The sequence below is a fragment of the Propithecus coquereli genome, unplaced genomic scaffold (genome assembly GCF_000956105.1).
Source record: "Propithecus coquereli isolate 6110/MARCELLA unplaced genomic scaffold, Pcoq_1.0 Scaffold487, whole genome shotgun sequence".
NCBI lineage: Eukaryota > Metazoa > Chordata > Mammalia > Primates > Indriidae > Propithecus > Propithecus coquereli.
In genome coordinates, this window is record NW_012150696.1 from 584,765 (window position 1) to 607,411 (window position 22,647).

General features: G+C 35.5%; 1 protein-coding gene across 1 annotated transcript in view; it reads right to left on the bottom strand.

Annotated features, from left to right (window-relative positions):
• The window catches only part of LRP6 (low density lipoprotein receptor-related protein 6), a 189,547-nt gene that overhangs the window by 101,880 nt on the left and 65,020 nt on the right, over nt 1-22,647 (bottom strand). Inside the window, exon 3 of the mRNA XM_012655785.1 lies at nt 13,313-13,510. Within this exon, the coding sequence (XP_012511239.1) occupies nt 13,313-13,510 (198 nt within the window). The remainder of the gene's footprint in view (nt 1-13,312; nt 13,511-22,647) is intronic.

The following is a 22,647-nucleotide window of genomic DNA, read 5'->3' on the forward strand; positions in this document are numbered from 1 at the left end:
GCTAGCATACTTTAACCTACTCTGAACTCTCAAAACTGAGCTTCCAAGGCTCCCTTCCAGACAAAGCCTCATAGTGAGAAATCACTGGGAGTGGAATGAAAAGTGTGTATGATTGGTACAAGAGAAACAATGGAAAAATAAGGTACAGAAACAAGTGGAGGAAGGAAACAGAACCAGGAAATCCCAGAAAGCAAGCTGTCAACTTTTTTAAACACACACACAGACATGAGACACATGTGAAGTTGGAAAAGTTATGATGAACCCTGCCACCTTCTACCCATTCAAGAAAAGCAATTTCACATGAAAATAAGAAAACAAAGTATTATGGTCAAATCTCATTAAAAAGTTAATATTGAAAACAAGGTAAGGATAAAGTAAACAATATCCCTATAGATGATAAAACTATGCCAGAAAGAGATGGAAATAGAACAAATTAAATTGATAATCTATGTCAAAACAATCCAAAAGACTTTAAAATGACTAGGCATGGTGGCACATGCCTGTAATTCTAGTGCTTTGGGAGACTGAGGCAGAAGGATCACTTGAGCCTGGGAGTTGGAGACCAGCCTGGGCAACATAGCGAGATCCCGCCCCTACGAAAAATTTAAAAATTAGCCAGATGTGGTGGTGCATGCCTATAGTCCCAGCTACCTGGGAGACTGGGATGGGAGGATTGCTTGAGTCCACGAGTTTAAGGCTGTAGTGAGCTATGATTGCACCACTGCACTCCAGCCTGGAAGACAGAGTGAGACCATTTCTTTAAAAAAAAAAAAAAACTAAAATAAATTACTAGTCATGAAAGAATACAAATCAGAATTAGAATATTCAGAATCCAAGTGACAGAACTGATGAAAGAATTAGAAATATAAGAATTTATCGGGCCAGGCGTGGTGGCTCACTCCTGTAATCCTAGCACTCTGGGAGGCCGAGGCAGGTGGATCGTTTGCGCTCAGGAGTTCAAGACCAGTCTGAGCAAGAGCGAGACCCCATCTCTACTAAGAATAGAAAGAAATTAGCTGGACAACTAAAAATATACAGAAAAAATTAGCCGGGAATGGTGGCGCATGCCTGTAATCCCAGCTACTCGGGAGGCTGAGGGAGAAGGATTGCTTGAGCCCAGGAGTTTGAGATTGCTGTGGGCTAGGCTGATGCCACGGCACTCTATTCAGGGCAGTAGAGTGAGACTCCGTCTCGAAAAAAAAAAAAAAAAAGAATTTATCATTTCAGAAATAAAGTTGAAGAAATAACACAAGAGTGAATAAACAACTGATAAGGAAACAGAAACAGAAGGTGAAAAGGAAGAAATTTTAAAAATCAAAAATAGAAAAAAATTGTCTTAAATAAAATATTTGACAAAAGACTGAGGAGACAGTGGAATTATATTGGAGCAAGAAAATGACTGCGAATGGTAACTCAAACCCTCAGGAAGAAATAAATAATACCAGAAAAGTATATATGTGGGCTAATTCAAAAAAACTATACAAATAATGTTTTTTCCTTTTATTCTTTTAATCTTTTGATAACAGAACATTGTATAAAGCAATAATTATAACATTGTATTGCTTATAACAGAAATGTAATACAAATGACAACAATATCCCAAAGGATGGGAGAGGGAATGGAGCTATACTAGAGTAAAATTTCTGTACTGGACAAGAATTAAGAATTTACTATTATCTTAAAGTGGATTTTAACAAAATACATGTTGTAATTCCTAAAATAATCATTTTTTAAAATCTCAAAAATATATTAATAGTTTAAAAATATCCAGAAAGGAATTAAAATGATACACTGGAAAATATCTGTTTAATACAAAAGAAGGACAAAGGAACAAAAGGACCTAAGATATAAAAAGAGAAAATCACCAAAATGTCAGATGTAAACTCAACCATATCGTTAATGACATTAAGTAAATAAACACTCCAAGCAAAAGGCAAAGGTTGTTAAACTGAATAAACAAACAAAATCCAACTATTAATATATGCTGTGTACAAAAGATACATTTTATAATACAGTAAATTTAAAGACACAAATAGGTTGAAAATAAAAGTTTACAGGAAACAGTAACCATAAGAGAGCTGCAACAGCTCTATCAGACAAAATAGATTTTAAATCAAAAAGCATTACTAAAGATACAGAAGCACATTTTATGAGAAACAGTCAAATCATCAGGAAGATACGATAATTAAGAAACATACAGGCAAATAAAAAGATAGCCTCAAAACAAATGAAGCAAAACCGGACAGAACTGAAGGAAAAAATAGTTCAAAATAACATTTGGAGAACTCAACACCCTATTGTCATAAAGAAAATCAGCAAGGATATAGAAAATTTGAACAACATTATCAACCAACTTAATCTTAGCATCTATAGAACACCCCCCGCCCCAACAAGAGAATACACATTCTTCTCAAGTAGGAGAACTTTCTCCAGGATAGACCACATGCTAAGTGACAATTAATTTTAAAAAGCTGAAATCATACAAAGTAAACTCTCTGACCACAATGGAATTCACTAAGAAATCAACATCAGAAGAAAACTGAGGAAATCAAATTCTTTTCTAAATCCTAAATTTTTCAAATTCTTCCTCAATTTCTTCTAAATAAACAATGGGTCAAAGAAGAAATCATAAGACAATTTTTAAGATATTTTGAGCTAAAAAAAGGGAAGATACAAAATATAAAAATGTATGAGATGCTGCCAAAGCAGCAAGTAGGAGGAAATTTATAGAATACAAATGCCCATGTTAGAAAAGACAGAATTCATTCACAGTACCATCAAAAATGATAAAATATTTAGGGATAAATTTAACAAGAGTGTAAGAATCATTACATACAAAAATTAAATCAAAATGGATCATAAATCTAAATTTCAGAGTTAAAATAATAAAACTCTTAGAAGAAACAGAGGAGTAAATGTTTATCACTTTGGGTTAGGCAAAATTTCTGAGGACACGAAAAGCACTTTAACAAAAGAAAAAACTGATAAACTGAATTTAATCAAAATGAAAAACATTTGTGTTTCAAAGGATACCATCAAGAAAATGAAAACACAAGCCACAAATTGACAGAAAATATTCCTAAATCATACATGCAGTGAAGACCTTGTATCTAGAATATATAGAAAACTCTTATTTACAATTCAATACTAAGACAAATAACCAATATACAAAGGGACAAAAGACTTGAATAGCGCCTTAAACATGTAACTGAGCCTCATGTGAGGGAAGGCTGAGCTACACTGTGTTCAGAAAGATTATAGGCAGGCCAGACACAAGTTAGTAAGGATCTGCAATAGGAGCAAGAATACAGCATAAATGGACTTAAACCATTTCAGCAAAATCTGGTATTTAGACATTTTTTTTCCAAAGTAATTATTTTTCTCCTGATTATGAAATGAATACATGTATGTTCACTATAAAAACCAGGAACTAAAATTGTACCTGTATACATTATATACATGTGTACATATACAAATAGAAGCAATTCTCAATTACCAAGGAATGGAAAAAATGGGTTTCTGTTTTTTACATGGTTAAGGCACAAGAGGAAACATACTGAACTGCAAGACTTGGAATAAATAATTTAGTAAAACTGATTTGCACTACATCAGAGCCCTTATCAGGACAGAAGGAAAAGAGTTGAGTCAGAACAAAAAATGATAAACAGGCCTGCACTAAAGCAAGTATAAAGAACAATTACCACTTACTAATTACTGAGCTTCTTCAAGGAGAATATACACAGCAGGTCCTTGTTGCACCTTAACAACGGTTCATTTGCCCACAGAAAAATGATTAATTTGTTTCAAAAGACTCCTTAACTTTTGTTAATCTGGGAATATCTTGATTTCTCCTTCACTTTTAGTACTTCGATTTTATCAGCCCATAGCCTTCTGGACTCAAAAGTTTCTGATGATAAATAATCATATATAATTGAAGCTCCCTTGCTTGGATGTAACGAGTCTCTTCTCTCTTGGTGCTTTTAAGATTCTGTCTCTGGTTTTTGAATGCTTCATTCTAATTTGTCTCGGTGTGGGTCTCTCTCAGTTCCTCTTACTTGAAGTTGAGTGAGCTTCTTGGATCTTTATATTCATGTCTTTCACCACATCTGGAAAGTTTTCAGTCATTACTTCTTCAAATATTCTCTCTGCCCCTTTCTTTCTCTTTTCTCCTTCTGATACTCTCACAATGTGTATATTGGTCCACTGATGACGTCCCATAGGTCCGCTATGCTCTGTTCACTTTTCTTCAATCTTTTTCTTTCTGTTCTTCAGATACTTCCCATTGTTCTATCTTCAAGTTTGATGATTCTTTCTTCTGCCTGGTCATATCTGCCCTTAAATATATCTAGTGAATTTTTCATTTTAGTTACTGTACTGTTCAGCTCCAAAATTTCTTTTTGGTTAGGTTGTCTCTTTATTGATATTTTCATCTTGTTCCTATATCATTTTCTTAGCTTTCTGCACACATTCCCATAGTCCATCTTTCAGATAACTGTTTGAAAGTCTCTGTCTGACAGGCCTGTTACCAGGTCTTTTTCAGGAACAATTTCTGTTGATTTTCTCTGTTGAATGGACCACACTATCCTGCTTCTTTGTATGCCTTGTGATTTTTTGTTGAAGACTAAACATTTGAATCAAATAATGTGATTAACTCTGGAAATCAGATTCTCTCCCTTCCTCGGGGTTTGTTATTTTTGTTTTCTATGTTTTTTTTTTTTTTTTTCATTGTTGTAGGCTGTCTCTGTGCCAAGGATCAGAACTAAAGCATAAATTTAAGGTCTTCTCAGGTCTTTTCTGAATCTGTTCCTCTCCCTGGGCATGCAAGGTCACTTTCTTATTTTCCCCATATGTACAGTTGCTTTTGAATGTTCCAATCTTTAGTGTCTGGCTCCCTAAAGGGTAAAAAGAGAAAAGTGAAGGGGAAGAGGGATGGGGATCTAACCTTTTAAATCCCCTAAAAGTTACTTCAGCAGTAGGAGGGGCTTGCAACAATGCAGGGAGGTACAACAATGGCCTCTGCCCACCTCTTTGTCTGCACCTCTATGATCAAAAGCAGCAATCAGCACTGACAGCACGGATCCTTGACATTTCGAGAACATGGTCCTTTTTTGCCCACCCTGGCTACCTCAAGTTGTATATGTGAAATACTCCAGGAATATGTGCACAGCTGCCTGCCACAGGGCTGGGTGATGATGGGTAACAGCTACTAATGCTAAGAGCTGACACTAACTGAAATGCACTGCAATTTACAGTTCAAACCTTCTGCTGGAATTTGCAAGCCTTCAGTAGACTCCAGAGTTCCAAAATAGTTACATCAGAATTATTTCAAGTAACCTTTTTTTAGGAAGAGCAATGTAAATGGTATATTTTGACTCCGTCCATATCTAGTAATAATTCCCTACTGTTGCTGTAACACATCAGGAACTCCTGATGTGTTAATGTCTCAAATCTTTTCTTTCACTGGTTTCATCCCTGCATCTCCAAGCTGTGTGAGAATTTCTCAAGTTTATTTTCCATTTCACTGATTTGATTTTTTCAATAGCAGTCAATCTGGTTGTTACTGCTTAAACTATGTTTTAAATTAAACATACATTGTCTTTATTATCATTGTGTTTACTGATCTTGGATGTGTTCTTTTATCATACTACTTGCTCTGTGTTCATACATGTCTTATCCTCTTGAGTTCTGACAAAAAATTTTTCTCCTACACCTTACAGGAATTACAGGACATCTGTTCTGTTTCCCCAATGTGAGTAATCATTTGAACTGTAGTATCTTCTCGCATGCCCTGTTATTTTTTTTCTATCTGCGTATGTTCCAGAGGGCAGTCTGTATTTTTTGGAAGTTGAGATCAATCAGTCACAGCCTACACACTCTTGGTTCAAGTTTTCAGCTTCAGAAGAAGGGAGAAGGGGAATAAATTTCTAATTTATTACGCCCTTACTTTAATTTGGAAATGAAGCCACACTAGGCAGTAAGGGGAGGATCAGAAGCTAGTGATAGTAGCAGCATATTCATGAGTTTCTTATGCATACTTGTGGGATCACTAAGAAGTCTGCTGACAGAGTGACTCTGCTTATTCTCAGGTACTACTGTACTCCTCAAAGCCTACCACACGTAACCATGGCAGGTACGGTTGCCATAATGTGTGTTTACGTCAGTGCCAGAGATGCTAACAAAATCCAAATGAGATCCACTTTCCACCCTAATACACCTGCTCCTCATCGCGATCACTTTCAGTCATCATCCCTGAGTTTTGGTTGTCATTGCTCATTTGGAGAAATCTCTTCAACTTGCTTCTTTTGAAAGCAGATTCTTCACAAACTCAGTGACTGACCAACCATCCCGGTTTTCCTGGAACTTGGGACTTTCAGTTTTAAAACAGGGCAGTTCTAGGCAAACGAGAATGGGCTGTTCATCCTATAGTTCAGTCAGATTGGGACATCCTTCAATCTAGAACCACGCAGAAGTTCTTCCAGGTTTCTGGTATGTGGTTGTTAGCTTTCCCTAAGTCTCTAGCACTGGTGTAAAATTTCTCCTTAGTTTCTGCTCTGAGTCATTGTTTAGATGGAAATGCCATGAACTGAGATAGAAAATTCAGGAAAGGAGGATAGAATATTTTTCCTCTGTTTTCTTCTTTTTTTAATGTAGGAAGAGAATGAGGTTGAGTTCACCTTTGGACATGTGTATGAGCTGGACATGTGTATGAGTTGTGAACAGAAAACTCTGGTGATAAAGTATGGAAAGCTTTGGATATATGAGCCTGCTGCTCAGCAGAGATCTCAGTTGGAGATGGAGATTTATAAAGTTATTAAGAAGCTAGTGGTTATTAAAGCTGTGGACTATACATACACAGACTCCTTTCATAGAGCCACAGTGGTTTATTAGGATTGGGGCATAGTATGCAAGGTAAGAAGCAGGGAGAACATTTGTCTAAAGTGAAGTAAAGGAATTACACGATTTAAGTCACAATGAAGAGTTTATATCATCCTGAGGACAATGATGATTCATTGGAAGACTTAGAAAAGTGAAACAGTATGAACTGTCTCCAAAGCATCTTCTACACAACTACCAAAATGCTATTTCTAAAAGACAAATCCAGCCATGTCAATTTGCTTCTTCAAAACCTCCAATGACTCCTAGTAGCTTTCAGGAGACAATTCAAATGCCTTATTTTAGATGACTAGGCCCTGCATGATCTAGCTCCTGCCTATCTCTCTAGACTTGCCTCCCTCAATTCCCTCACATTTTCTTCTGCTGCTGAACTACACTGACAAAGTGGTCTTTAATAACTTTAAAACCTGACTCTAGTAATCAGGAATTAAAATTTTCCACAGAGGGCCTTTCTACCCCATTTTTAAAGTTTATTTTTCTTCGGTGTTCGTCAAAGCAGGTTAAAAATGCACATTCACACCCTTGACACCTTGTTAAAGTCAATTATATGTGTACACACACACATTCCTGAATTCTCTTCTGTTCCATTGATCTCTAGCTATCCTTAGACTCAGTACCTCATTGTTTTGATTACTGCAGCTTTACAGTAAGTCTTGAAATCAGATAAAGTCCTCATACTTTTTTAAAAATTTTTAAAAAAATCAATTTGAGTTATTCTAGTAAGTCCTTGGCATTCCCATATAAATTTTAGATTCAATTTGCCACTTAAAAAAAAAAAAAAGTTAAAGTTTTTGGGATTTTCATTAAGACTGTGTTGACTCTATAGACCAGTTTCAGGAGAACTGCCATCTTGAAAACATATTGATAATTTTTAAAGATAAATATTGCAGTCTTCCCCCATTTGCAATTAAAGAGGAAAGAACTCTACATTTTATATCTCACAGCATGTAAGAGTCTTAAAAGTAATGTACTTTCTGCAGAGATCATGTTTGGGAGGTATTATTAATTCATGTTATGAAATGTCAATGAGAACCTTGAGTTATCTGTGTCCGAAACAAACTATTGATATCCTCGAACTATTTGCATAGCTTGTATAAAAGTGTTTAAAATGAGATATGCAAATATAGAATCATTAAGTATATACTATAAATTTTTCTCAAATGGCTATGACCTGTTATTTCTTTTGTTAAGGAAAAGGGGCAGCAATGAATCTCTGAGGTTCATTGTGGAAATTATAGAGCTGCTGTGGGTTTTTCAGACAAGAAAAAAAGACTTGGGACCAGCTATTATATAACTTCCCCCAGAATTGAATGATAATACTCTCTTTTACTTTTGTGTGAGATTTCTTTGGAATACGTAACGGGTCCAAGGTTACGGATATTGTTCCCAAAGGTCGACTAGTGCTCAATTAGCTTACCTCTTCCAAGACTAAACTGTATTCTTAAACTGTGTGGCTTTTTGGCAAATTCACTGGTGTTCATCTCAAAGGGAATTCTACGTGTAAAAGTTTAAACACAAATCCACTATCACTGGAAGATCATGCCTTGCTGATGACTGAAAGCACGATTTCCATAAAGAATAGCACACAATTATTATTCTATAATAAATAAAACTCTCCAATACACATTTACTGACTACCTGATAAGTACTAGTTCTGTGCTCTGCTACATGCTGTTACCGAAAGCAAAAATTGGAAACGTAATGCTTAAAAGAAAACCATTTAAGGGATATAGAGTTTTTCCTTCCCTGGATTCCCTTAAGTTTCAAAAGATTACTATCTTGAATAACATTAGTCACTCATGCTCCTAATTTTAAATAAAGACCACCATGGGAAAGTCATATGAAATTCACACACACAAAAGCTAACAATACTCATTACATTCCCTTACCGACTCAATGTGACAATTTTCTTCTCTAATTTAATATGATGAAAAAGTCTTGCAAAGAACTTGGAAGTTTCAACCTTTCCAATAATGTATGCTGTTAACTCATTTTACCCTAGCTGCTGAGAAGTTTAAAGATTATTTTTAATCCATTTATAATAAAATAAAGCAGATACAGAGAAAAGTACAAAAAAAAAGTATAGCTTAATTAGTTACTATAAAGGAAACACTCTTGTAACCCTGAATTTAGCCAGATCCAGAAAGAAAACTTGCCAATCACCTCAGAAGGCTCTTCATGAACCCTGTCCCAATCCCTCTCTCTCCACAAAAGTAACAATTTTTCCAACTTTGTGGTAGTTACTTACTTGCCTTTCTTTATATAGTTGTATTGTTTGCTGTAAGTGTACATCCATAGAAAAACAGTTTAGTCTTGACCACCCATTTATTTTCATTTGCTATGTCTTTTAAGTCTCAATCTAGATGTTCCCTCTCCATCTCTCTCTTTTCCTTATAGTCTATCTGTTGAAGGGTGTGAGATATTTACTTGTATGTCCAGATTTGCTGATGCACATGCATGGTGCCGTTCAGTATGTTTCTCGGTTCTCTGTATTTCCTACAAATGGCCAGCTGACACAGTCTTGATCGGACCCATGTTGAATTGATCCCTTTAGTGAGATGATAGGTGCTGCTGTGTTCTTCCATTAGAAAATGAACAATGTCTCTTCTTTCTCTTCTTGTGACGTTAGCAGCCACTGATGCTCACTCCCTAGATCCATTAGTTCACTGGAAGTTATAAAATGGTGATACCCTAATTCTATCATTCCTTTTTCATTTATTAGTTGAAACAGCTCTTCCATATCTACTATTTTGTTAGCCAGTGGTATATTCCTATAGGAAATGTATGATAAATTGCTTGATTCTTTATTTACCAATGTTAAAGGTAATGAATTGTTTCCTATCATCCTCTAAGAATAAACAATTCTTTAAAGGAAAAAAAAAAGCATCATGAACTCAAGGATTTAAATATACTTAATAGTTTCTATCAATCCTTAGCCAGTGAGAGTTCTCCAGTTATTCCCTCCAGTCTTTCTGAATTCACCCTAAGTAATCTTTAATAGCTTCCTTGCTATCTAGTATGACATAATGTGCATTTCTTGCCCAATACCTAGAATAAGCCATTTCACCAGAAAAGTTTAGTTTCTTTTAAGGTGGAATGGTTTTCCCAAAACCACAGTCTGCGTGCTACAGAAGTTCATTGCACGCAGCACTGTAAAATTCAACTGGCACTCAACTGGTCATTTTTCCCTAGTTCTCTTGGGTGGCTGCATTTTTAAAAAGTATTTGTGTATATATATTTTTGTAAGATGAAATTCTTGATAAGCACATACTACTACTTTCAATTAAAACTTAGAATTATCACAGTTTCTTTCACTTGACCTCCACAGTACTGCATCTGTATTCCTTTCTTCCACATTAAGAATCTAGCATGTGTAGGGACAATAGAATTAATATTTAATATATCCCATTATTATTCACTTAATTGATGCAACAATATAAACAGTCTCAGGATAACAATATTAACACCATTACACCAATGTAGTTACTATGAAGAATTTGACAAATTTTTTGTATATTCCCTCTATTCTCACTCCTGCCTTTTACAGTTGTACGTTATCTAAACATATAGCCATTACATATTATACGCTTCCCAATTTTACTCCTCCTTTATCTTCATTATACTATTAATTATATGTTTAATGCTCATCACCATGATTTATTTTGATGACTCGCTCATCATTTTCATTGTCTAAAGCTCAGTCACTAAAGTACCTTTTTAGGAAGGACTCGGGGAAACAATAATCTGTGATTTCTTGCATGTCGATCATAGTTGGTCCACGGCTTTATATGAGAAAGTCAGTTTTGCTGGATACGAAATGCATGCATCGTGTCTTATTCCTTTGAATATCTTAAAAATATTTCTCTATTTTCTTCGGACAAAGTTTTGCTGTTAGAAAGAGGATGTTAATCCAATTTTCTTTCCCTTGTAAGTCATTTACTCTTTCTTCTTAAAAGCCCAGGGAATTTTTCTTTCTTTAACACACTGTAATTTTATTAGAGTATGTCTTGTGCTGTTTGCTCTGCATTATACTCTCAGGCACACAGTGTTTTCTTTCAATATGTAGTTTCAGGTCTTCTTTTAAGAAACTTCTCCTAAATTATAGTTTTTCATATTTGTTCTATTCCCTTGCTTTTTCTTCCTAAAGATCTTATTATCTGTATACTGTTTCTTCTTTGCCTATCTTCAACACATTACTTTCTCTCAAATCCTTTTCTTTCTGAATTTCTTTTTGGTCTTTAAATCTTTCCTCCTTTTCAACCTCTATTTAAAGGCAATTTTGGTTTATTTGCTCTTATATTCCTTCCTATCATCTCATTTCTGAATTTTTCTAATTGTATATTGCTCTTTCGTAGCTGATATTGGTTTCTAAATGACTTGGCTCATTTTAAAATAGAGGATTGGTCTATTCTATGGTCATGTTTTTCTGTGGTGCTTTGTATATAAAGACATTATTCTTTTCCTCGTTACTTTCTCCTTTATAATAACTTTAAATGGGATTTTACCATGATACTTTTCTGTTTCTGATGTCTATGTAAATTAGTGTTCCTGAACTTTTAAAAGAAAGTGGTGTTCAAGGTAGCTTTTCTAACATCATAGAATTCGTTCCTCTGTTGCTTTCATATAATGTTCAAAAACATGGCAGAACTAGCTGAGATCTCCTAGCTGTTCCCCTCTCCATCATTCTCTGAAGCTTCTCTTTCCTTCCCCTCTTGTTCCTCTCAATTCTATTGTCCCTATACAGCTCAATTTTGATTCTACTATCCTATTCAATTTTGTTTCTACTCAGTGTGGTGCCTTGGCCTAGATTGAGAACTCTGGCAGGTCGACTTCAAGAGTTCCATTTTGAGAGGTCATTGGGGGTAGACTGTTCTAGCTCCTTCTGTCTTTACCGTGGACATACTGCACTTGCTTAATATCAGAATGGGCAACCTCTCACCCTCCCATTTCAGCTGCTGCTCTTAAAATAGCTCACCACATTGTCCAGCAAATAGTTGAGGCTATTTTGGCGTTCCCCTGCTTTCAAGTCCTTTGAGTCCTGTTAACTCTCTCTGCTTACTCCTCCGTAAGCAGGGATACCATGGAAGTCTTGTTGCTGTTGGTTGTTTGCCCTTATCTGCTTGTATTTTCAAACGCCTGAGGTTAGTTTTAATGTAAATTTTACCCATATGTTTTTGTATTTGCTACTAGTTTCTGTTAGTTTTACTCAAAAAACTATGACATGGTCACATCCATCTTCCTAAAATCCCTCTCAAAGTCAGATGTAAAATTCAAACTCGGCAATTGTATTTTTATATTCATCATATACTTACTTTTCGACATTTACTTTTTAACTATTTTTAAACCATCTTGTATGTCATTTCACTCTTTTTTGAAACAAGGCAAAAAATACTCCAACTCCATGGTTACAAAAAGTTTATTTTAATTAAATTCTTTAAACTTTTCCTGGCTTTCAGTACCTCTAAGTGCTCCTTATTCATAGTTCAGAGAATTTACAAATGTTTATACTTTGAAAAATCCTTCAACTACCTAACATTCTCATCTTGTGGGGTCTTAGATGAAGACTACCAAAAACCCAAATAATCATTCAAACACAAGAATGCAAATACAAAGTGTCTTTAAAACTCTTAACATAATCTAAGAAGAAATTCCATGTTTATGTATTATAGACTTTGTCTTCCTTGAAAATTGGGATGTATGGTACATGCAGTAAGTTTTCTCCTAATCCAGGAGTGAACAAACCACTCTTTGGCTCACTATTTGTTTTATAAATAAAGTTTCAGTGTAACACAGCCATGTCTATTCCCTTATGTGTTATTAATAACTATATCTGCTTTCAAACTACAACAGCAGAGGTGAATAGTTGAATCAGAGATTATATGGCCCAAAAAGCTGAAAATATTTACTACCTGGGCCTTTACAGAAAAAGCTGGCCAAACTCTTCCCTTGTCTAGAGATTTATCAAACAAGGTCCACGAGCACTACTTATGGGCTTTACTGGTAACTTTGAGTGGAAGAGATTTTTGTAGTATTGGATGTCCAGCATATTGCAGGATGTTTGGCAGGAACTAAAATGCTAGTAGCACTCCGTCTTTGGGTTAACCAAGATTCCCCACACATTTCTAAATACTCAGGGTGGGAATAAAGGTACTATCCCTGCTTGAGAACCACGGAAGAACTAAGTTAGCTCAGAGTAAGGAAAAAGAAAATACAGTCCGTAAATTCTAATTGCTACCAAGATGGATGAGAAATAAAATTACTTCTTTAAAGAGCAAACTAACAGTATTCTCCTACCCCTTTGACACTTAGCCAAAAATACATTAACTTCTTAATAAAACTAGACTTTATACTTTAATATATCAAACCATTACAAAGTTTTCTTAAAGTTTAAAAAAAAAAGCTTTTAAAGCAATCTTACCGATTTGTTCCATCCAGATTTGATTTGTGGATGAAATTAAGTTTTGCATCTGCCCAATAAAGCTTCCGTTCCTCATAATCCAAAGTTAGTCCATTTGGCCAGTAAATTTCAGTGTTTATTATAATGAAGCGACTTGAACCATCCATTCCAGCACGTTCTATCTTTGGCACTTCTCCCCAGTCTGTCCAGTACATGAACCTAAAAAGGATAAAAACAATTAAAGCCATGACATAACCAGAAAACCACAAAATATTTTGTAATTATCACTATTAGATAAAGAAAGCTCTCTTAGGAACACTAAAACTAAAACCTCTAGGAGTTGTTTTTAAAATATTAATAATCTACCATTTGCAACTGTCATAGTAATATCTGATTCAGACAAGCATTATAAAGGAAGCAAAAACCACTGGATCAAAATTTATTGGAAAAAAGGATATTTACACCATCTCAATGTATCTCCCCACAGATTATTATTAACAACAAAGAGGAAAAGGATAACCTTAGAGGAAATAAACCTGGAGGACACCACCATAAGCAAGTATCTAAGTTAACATCATCAATAAAGGAATAAACTGGCATCACATACCTCTTAATTAATGCAATGAAAAGGACATATCATCTTTTAAAGAATATCTCTTACATAGCATTCCTGCCAAAAAAATGAATAATCTAAATAAAATGAGGAAACAGACTCAAGTTGAGGGACAGTCTACAAAACAACTGGCCTTTGAAAAATCTCAATGTCATGAAGTTAAAAAAAATTTTTGAAGAACAATCTAGATTGGAGAACTGATATGGTAAGGAAAAAACGCTACAAAGACATTATTGGGAGAAAAGCAAAATTGAGTGTCAAATTATATACTAGTGTGTACTAACGTTAAATTTCCTAAATATGCTAATTGTACTGTAGTTAGGATATACAGGAGTTCACTGTACTATTTTTGCTTCCATTCTAAAGACTGAAATTTTTTCAAAATAAAAAATGAAAAGTCTAATAGTCTTATTACAGAAAAATTTTTCCTTCATGTAAAAGAAAAACTCTTAATGTATCATACTTCAATTAAAAGCATATTTTAAAAAGTTGATGAGGGTGCCAGCACTAGATATGAGGCACTCAATAAATGTGTTGAAACAAATTCAGGTATAACTTTTACTCAGATAGTTGGTGGAATGGTGATACAGGAATGATTCCACTTATGTACACTGATACCTCTACTATTTCATACAAACTACTTACTCAAAGAAATGATGGGAAGAGAACATCGTATGGGGGAATAAATATACCTTCTAAATACAAGGCACTGTGCTATTGGCTTCACATACGTTATCTCACTTAAGCCTTACAGCAACCTTATGAAATATTATTTGTTCACTACCATAATTCACATGAGGAAACTGAGAAAAGTGAGCACATCACTCAAACTCACACAGCTAACGAACGGAGAATAGAAATTCACAGCTACATCCCTTAGATTCTAAAGTCAATGCTTATGCCATAGGTCAAAGCCTTGGTTTTCAAGGAATAGAAAGCAAAGTGCTCCCTAGATTGAGAATAATGATTAGATTTTACTCAGAATGAGGGCTAAGGGAATGATTAGACTCATAAGATAAAACCACAGTCACACCTTGCATAACAATGTTTCGGTCAATGACAGACCACATACATGACAGTGGTCCCACAAAATTATAATATTGTATGTATATTTACTGTACCTTTTCTATGTTTAGATACACAAATATCATTGTGTTACAATTGTTTACAGTATTCAGTACCTTAACATGCTTCAGGTTTGTGGCCTAGGAGCAATAAGCTGTACCATATAGCCTAGGTGGGTACTAGGCTGTACCATCTAGATTTGACAAAATCGCCTAATGACACATTTCTCAGAGCATGTCACCATCGTTAAGTGACACATGAAACTGTATACAGGAAAGCAGACTATACCATGTTACAATTTTTGGTTTTTATTCTGACAGCAACATGAAGGCATTTGAGGACTTTTTAAACTTGAGGTGAAATGATTGGCTTTGTATTTTAGGAGGTGGCAAAACTAGCTGCAGTGTGGAGAAAGTCTAGAGGAGGGCTAAAAAGAATACAGAAGAGGCCAGATATTCCAAAGTGACTCTGTGAGTTAGCTGTTCAGCAAATCCTTTTCCCTAAAAGCAAAGAAAAAACAGGAAAAGATCATGAAAACTAACTACAGTCCCCAAAAATTGATCAAAGGACATACAATGAAATAAGAAGCATTTATTAAAAAACAAATCTACTGAATTTCACAAAAACTGTGGTACTTTAGCTAGGAGCTACTTCCATTCTCACTCATACTGCCAGGTTTGTGGCACAGAAGTTGTACCCTGCACAGACATGGCAGGCCATAAGGACTGGCAGCTACCTTGCCCTGCAACAGGGAGCTGCATTTATTTGCAACAAGGCATGGAAAAATCTAAACCCAGGAATGTTGTCAAAAACAAGAGTGCTTTCAGTGGCAGACAATCAAGGAGGGCTATTATCCAAGTGATATTGGTTGGTGCAAGCAACACAGTGACAGACTAGCCAGAAATTTAACAGAAAGATCCTAGGAAAGAGACAGCCAAAGAGAGCCTTGTTAAATGGACATCCATTCCTGGTGATCAGGATGGCTATGTGCAACTACAAGGCTGCTCCTTCTCAAGAGACACCAGAGAGGACACTTGAAGCTAGTCTCTAGCTGAATGTGAGACAAATTTGAAACTGCCTAAGATGATAAGACATTCCCTAAACCACAAACAGATCAGAAGGAAAATGGTGGAACGCTTACTTGCTGGTGTTTAAGTACAACCTCTAATCAATCATTTGCTGATCACTAAGATACAGTGACACAGCAGCGATCCCTAGAAAGCCAGGCATAAAAATATTTTAAAAGGGAAACAACTGAATTAGTCCAGGAAAGTAATAAACAAACACAACAATAGCAACAAACCCAGAATATATAACCATTTTATTATCTAAAATTTCCAGTTTTTGCAGGGTGCGGTGGTGCAGGGTGCCTGTAATCCTAGCACTTTGCGTGGCCGAGATGGAAGAATCACTTGAGGCCAGGAGGTCGAGACCAGCCTGAGCAACATGATGAGACCCCGGTCTCTAGAAAAAATTTAAAAATTAGCTGGCTATGGTGGTATGCCACCTGTAGTCTCAGGAGGCTGAGGCAGGAGGATCACTTAAGCCCACGAGTTTGAGGTGCAGTGAGCTATGATGAGGTCACTGTACTCTAGCCTGGGAACGAGAGCGAGATCCTGGGTCAAGCACACACAATGTTACTAGACACAAAGAGGGACATTTTATATTGATTAAAAAGTCAAATTATCAGAAACTATTATAAACATGCATGTGCCTAATAAGATCTAAAATAAATGAAGCAAAAAATTATAGAATCAAAGAGAAAAATTGGCCATTCAATAAGTTAGAAACTTACAATAACTGTTTTCAAATTTTACTATAAAGCTGGAATAATCAAGGCAATGTAGTTTTAAAGTGTGTATTGAAGTATAGACCAACAGAACAGACAGAAACTCCAGAAATATATTTACCATCAACTGATTTTGGACAGAGGTGCAAAGGCAATTAAATGGAAAAGGATAATCTTTTCAGGGGATATTCATATCCCCCCACGAAATGAACCTCCATCCATACTATTAACAATCCATACACATAAAAATTAATCCAAAATGGATCACAGATCTAAATGTAAAATCTAATACTTCTAGAAGAAAATCTTTGTCACCTTGGGTTAAATAAAGGATTTCTTAGATATGACACCAAAAACACAATCCACAGAAGTAAAAAACTAACAACTTGGACTTCATCAAAATTAAAATCTTTTGCACTTCAAAAGACATCATTAAGAAAGTAAAAACACGTAACAGACTGGATGAATATTTGAAATCATATACATAATAAACGACTTTACCCAGAATACATAATAAATTCTACAAATCCAATAGAAAACAAACCAAATGAAGTATTTTTCAGAAGATAAATAATACTTTTTAAATGGGCAAAAGATTTGAAGAGACATTTTACCAGACATCTAGATGGCCAATTAGCACCTGAAAAGACGTTCAACACCATTAGTTATTAGACAAATGCAATTTAAAACTACAATAAGACACTACTTCACACCAGTAAGTATGACTATAATAATTTTTTAAAATAGACAATTACGGTGTTGGCAGGGATGTGGAGAAGCAGGAATGTAAACTAGCAAGGCCACTCTGAAACAAACAGCTCCATTTTTCCTTAAATGTTAAACATAAATTTATCAGACAACCCAGCAATCCCACCCTACTCAATAGACGTGAAGCATAAGTTCACACTAAGACTTGTGTGTGAAAGTTCATATCAGCATTACTCATAATAACCAAAAAGTTGAAACAACTCAAATGCTCATTAACTAATAAATGGATAATACAAAATTTAGTATATTTACACAACACAATACCGTTCAGCAATGAAAAGGAACAACGTACTAATATACATTACAACAAGGATAAACCTCAAAAGCAACATGCTAAAGTGAAAGAAGCCAGGCACAGTATCATACACTATATGATTCTACTTATATAAAAGTTCCACTGAGAGCAAATATATAAAGACTCAAAGTAAATTAGTGGTTGCCTGGGGTGAGGGATGGAAATAGGCGCTAGGATTCTCTTTAGGGTGATGGAAATGACTGCAGTGACAGGTGTATAACACCATAAATTTAATTTAAATGATTAAATTATAAAAACAGGGTCGGCAGGGGGCATTATAGGACTTTTTCTCCTATAGACCCATGCTACATAGGGGGGGGGGTAATGCAATCATCCCACACAAGAGTAACAGCCCCATTCCTGCAAAGTCAGGGACAGATCAGACTTTATGGACTGAATTCCGTACATGAAGATCACTCAATATTTGAAATTACCTTGCTGAATCCTCCGAAAATTCTAACATTCCTTTTATCTGCAAATAAACACGGCTATCAAAAATATGTTGCAAAGATGGGGAGGACAGAGCAGACCACTCATGATGCATTTCAGTTATCCCACCAAGAAATTATGGTAGATAGAATCAGTATAGTGGCAGCAGACATAAGAGGACAGTCAACAGATATTTGAGAAGGAAAAATTGACAGGACTTGGCAATGAGAGGTGAGGAAAGAGCAGGCACTGAGGATGATTTCTAGGTCTCCAGACAGAAAACAATGCCTTAGAAGAAGGTAGATGTCAATACACATATCAAAATAAATACACAGGGTTTTTTTAAGTGCTTATCCATACACGACCTAGTGGTATAGACATCATACTTGGGGAAACAACATAACAGAACTGTACTTTTGTTTTAACTGGTCAGTTACAAATTGTACAATTTACAGTTACAAATCCCTTAAGTGTGAGACTAACTGTACAATGAAAGATAGTGTAGTACAGTGATCTGGAGCACAGACGCTGTCTAGAGCTGGGCTGCTCAACTCGAATACCTCCTGGACAGGTAAGCTCGAGCAAGTTACTTAACCTCTCCATCCCTCAAGTTCTTCATCTACAACATGAGGATTAAACACAGACCTACCTTACAGGGTTGTTGTGAAGATTAAAGAAGTTAATATATGTAAAGCACTTATAAGCCCATATATTTCACTAGCTATTACGGCTGTTGTTTATCTCATAAATTCCTTATTTATAGCTTTTAACTTTTAGAATAAAGAGCAAAATCATTAACACAATCTTTAACTCTGTACTATCTGGCTCCTACCCAACTCTTCAGCTTCCATTTAGGTCATTCTTCACCTTACTAAACATGCCACTCCCTTACATTGCCTGCTACCACAAAGCTTTTCCTCTACATATTACCCTCGTCTTTCAGAGTCCTTCCTTAAATAGTACTTACTTAAATAAATGCTCCCATAAATCCCAAATTAGGTTACATGCTCCTTTATAAACTTTCAGAGCACTTTATATTCATAGAATTTATAACTATATTTATTTAATGTTTGCCATTTGTTCATAATGTTCACATTTATGTTGTATACATTTTTCTGAATTAAGAAAGGGATCCCCCCATGAGTCCTTGAGCAAGAATGGGGCTCTGATTGCATGGGGTGAGGTTGCTCAGATCAGAGTGTAACTGCTATCAGGTTCAGAACAGAACAGAAATAAGAGAGGTCAAGCAGTGTGGACAATCTGGAACATTCTGCCCCATCAGAGTAAAGAGCCTCAACGACACCCTGGCCCCTCAGCTGAGATACCACAAAAGACTGAAGGACCAGGCCCTAGAGCAGTGGTTCTCAAATTGCAGTCCAAGGACCTCTGGACATCCCAGGGATCCTTTCTGGGGGTCCATAAGGTCAAAATTATTTTCGCGGTATTAATAAAGTCAGCCTTTTCCACTTTCATTCTGGTATTTTCTGAGGCTATATGAGGTGTGATGATGACTTCACCCCAGTGGCTCATGGAATATCTGTTTGTGTATTCTTATATTTTCTATAATTGTCTAAGGTTAGTAGCTTTTGGTTATAAATATATACATGTTCAGAGATCCATTAAGTTTGTTCTCAGCACTTCTGTGCTCTCACTAGCTATCTTTGATTATCCATGCCATAATCTCTGTACCTCATTATCATCTAAAAAATTGTTATTTTGAAGTCCTGAAATTTTCCCTGTGCCTAGGCAGAAACACTCCAAGAGGTAAATACAAATTTGTCTGCAATATTTCTAAAATTTTAAATTTTATCTTAAACCATTTTATTTTGGAATTTATTAGTATTCTATTCTAAAATAACAGAAAATTTACTTCTATTTGTCTTATATTTAAGGATGGATCCTTGACTTTAAAAAGAGAGATCAGAAGACTCACTTTCTCAAATAATAGCTGTACTGCCCACATTTAAAGATGCTGGGGAAAAAACAAAACTGACCTATCAGGGAGTTGTCTGACTCATGGAAGAGAGGAATCTACTCCAAAGACTCTGAGTAAAATTGCAAATAATAAACAAAAATATTATTAATACAAAAGCAATCTCTCCACAGGCTTTTATATGTTATCTTATTGTGCTGTTTTGTGAATAGCATTATGGTTCTAGTTAAGTTGAGGCATTATTTTGAGACCAATCATTCAGAATTTAAAGAAAAGGAACTGCATAGTTTAAATGTATATATGACCCTGCTGAAAGCCAAAACAATGTTTATTAAAGCTTTCCAATTGGAGCACACATAACGGAGAGACTAATAAAACACTTCTACACTTAACACTACTAAATTCCTCCAAGATGAAAAGTCAATAAAAAAAATTAAAGCACTGCCAATTTCCAACAATATAGTCACACATCAAATTAAAAATTCAGCTACAGATATGAAGGAGTTAATATATCATCTGAGAAATTGTATTTTTGCCTTATATAAGAATCAATTTAAATACACGGCTAGACTATTTTGCTTGTTATCAAGTGTCATTGCCAACTAGTCATCAAAGAAGATCTTTTATGTAAATTCGCAGAATAAGCATAAGTATACTAAAATATTCGATGTTAGATAACTTTTTCGAATTACACAGATTACCCTGAATAAGTGTATTGATATTTGCCCTGGTGGTTCAAAAACAATGATAGGTAAAAATGCTAGCACCTTAATACAAGTCAAGGCGCTGGCACCCAATTGTACCAGTAGTACTCTAAAACTACGGTCTCTAACCTCCAGAGCCACTAGGAACGCTAACTCGACTGTAAACTGCATGTGCCGCAAGGGATCTAGGTCGCGCACGCCTTATGAGAATCTAATGTCTGACAATCTGAGGTGGAGCTGAGGCAGTGATGCTAGCACTGGGGAGCGGCTGCAAATATAGACTATTATTAGCAGAGAAGTTTGACTGCACAATAAAAGTAATGTGCTTGAAATCATCCTGAAACCATCCCCCAATCCCCAGTCCATGGAAAAATTGTCTTCCATGAAACTGGTCCCTGGTGGTAAAAAGGTTGGGGGCTGCTGCTCTAAAAAACTGACAACAGCAAATGCCAGCAACAATACAGAGCAACTGAAACTCTGATACACTGCTTGTATTAATGCAAAATGGCACATCTGCTTTGGAAAATAGGCAGTTTCTTAATGTAAACAAACAATTCCATAAGATCTAGTAACTCCCTTTCTAGGTATTTACTCAAGAGAACTTAAGTATATATTCACACAAAAACCTGTATGCAAATGTTTATTGCAGATTTACTCACAATCAACAAAAACCAGCAATGTCCTTCAAATGGTGAATGGATAAACTGTCGTACATTGTTAAAATGGAATACTATCAGCAATAAAAAGAACTAATACACACAACAGGTATAAATTTCAAATGCATGATGATAAAAACAAGAAGCTACATTCAAAACACTACTTGCCGTATGATGCCATTTATATGACATTCTAGAAAAGACAAAATTATGAGTCAAAGAACAGATCAGTGGATGTCTAGGGCTGCAAGTGGGGGGAAGGGTGGATGACAAAGGAACTAGAGTAAATTTTGTGGGGGGGTGATGGAAGTATTCTGTAGTGTAATTGTGGTGGTAATTACCCAAATGTATGCATTTGTCAAAATTCAGAACTGCCCACCAAAAGAGTATAAATTTAATGTACATAAATTATACTCTAACGTCTACAAAGTTTACAAATTTTTAAAATTTAAAAATGGGTAAAACACTTGAATAGATACTTCAAAAAGGAAGATACATGAATGGATAATTAGCACATAAAAAGATGCTCAACCTCATTAATCAAAGGGGAATACAAATTAAAACCACAGTAAGATACCACTTCATACCCACTAGAATGGCTAACATTAAAAAGACGAACAATACTAAGTGTTGGTGAGGATGGAGCAACCGGAACTCTCATACACTGCTAGTATAATCACTTTGGAAAAGAGCCTAGTAGATTCTAATAAAGTTAAACACACACCCTGTGAACCAGCAATTCCATTCTTAGGTATTTACCCATGAGAAATAAAAACATAGGTCCACACAACAATTTGTACATTCAAGTTCATAGAAGCTTTATTCGTAATAGACCAAAACTGGAAACAATACAAATGTCTATCAACAGGTATACAGGTAAACCATGTCTGCTATATTCACACAATGGAATACTACTTCAGCAATATAAAAGAACTACTTACATGCAACAAGATTATATGTTACATGCGACAAGGATAAATTTCTAAAATTCTGTTGGGCAAAAGAAACCAGACACAAAAGAGTACCTACTACATGATCCCATTATATGATGTTAAAGAATCAGCAAAGCTAATCTACAGTGATAGAAATCGGATCAGTGGTAAC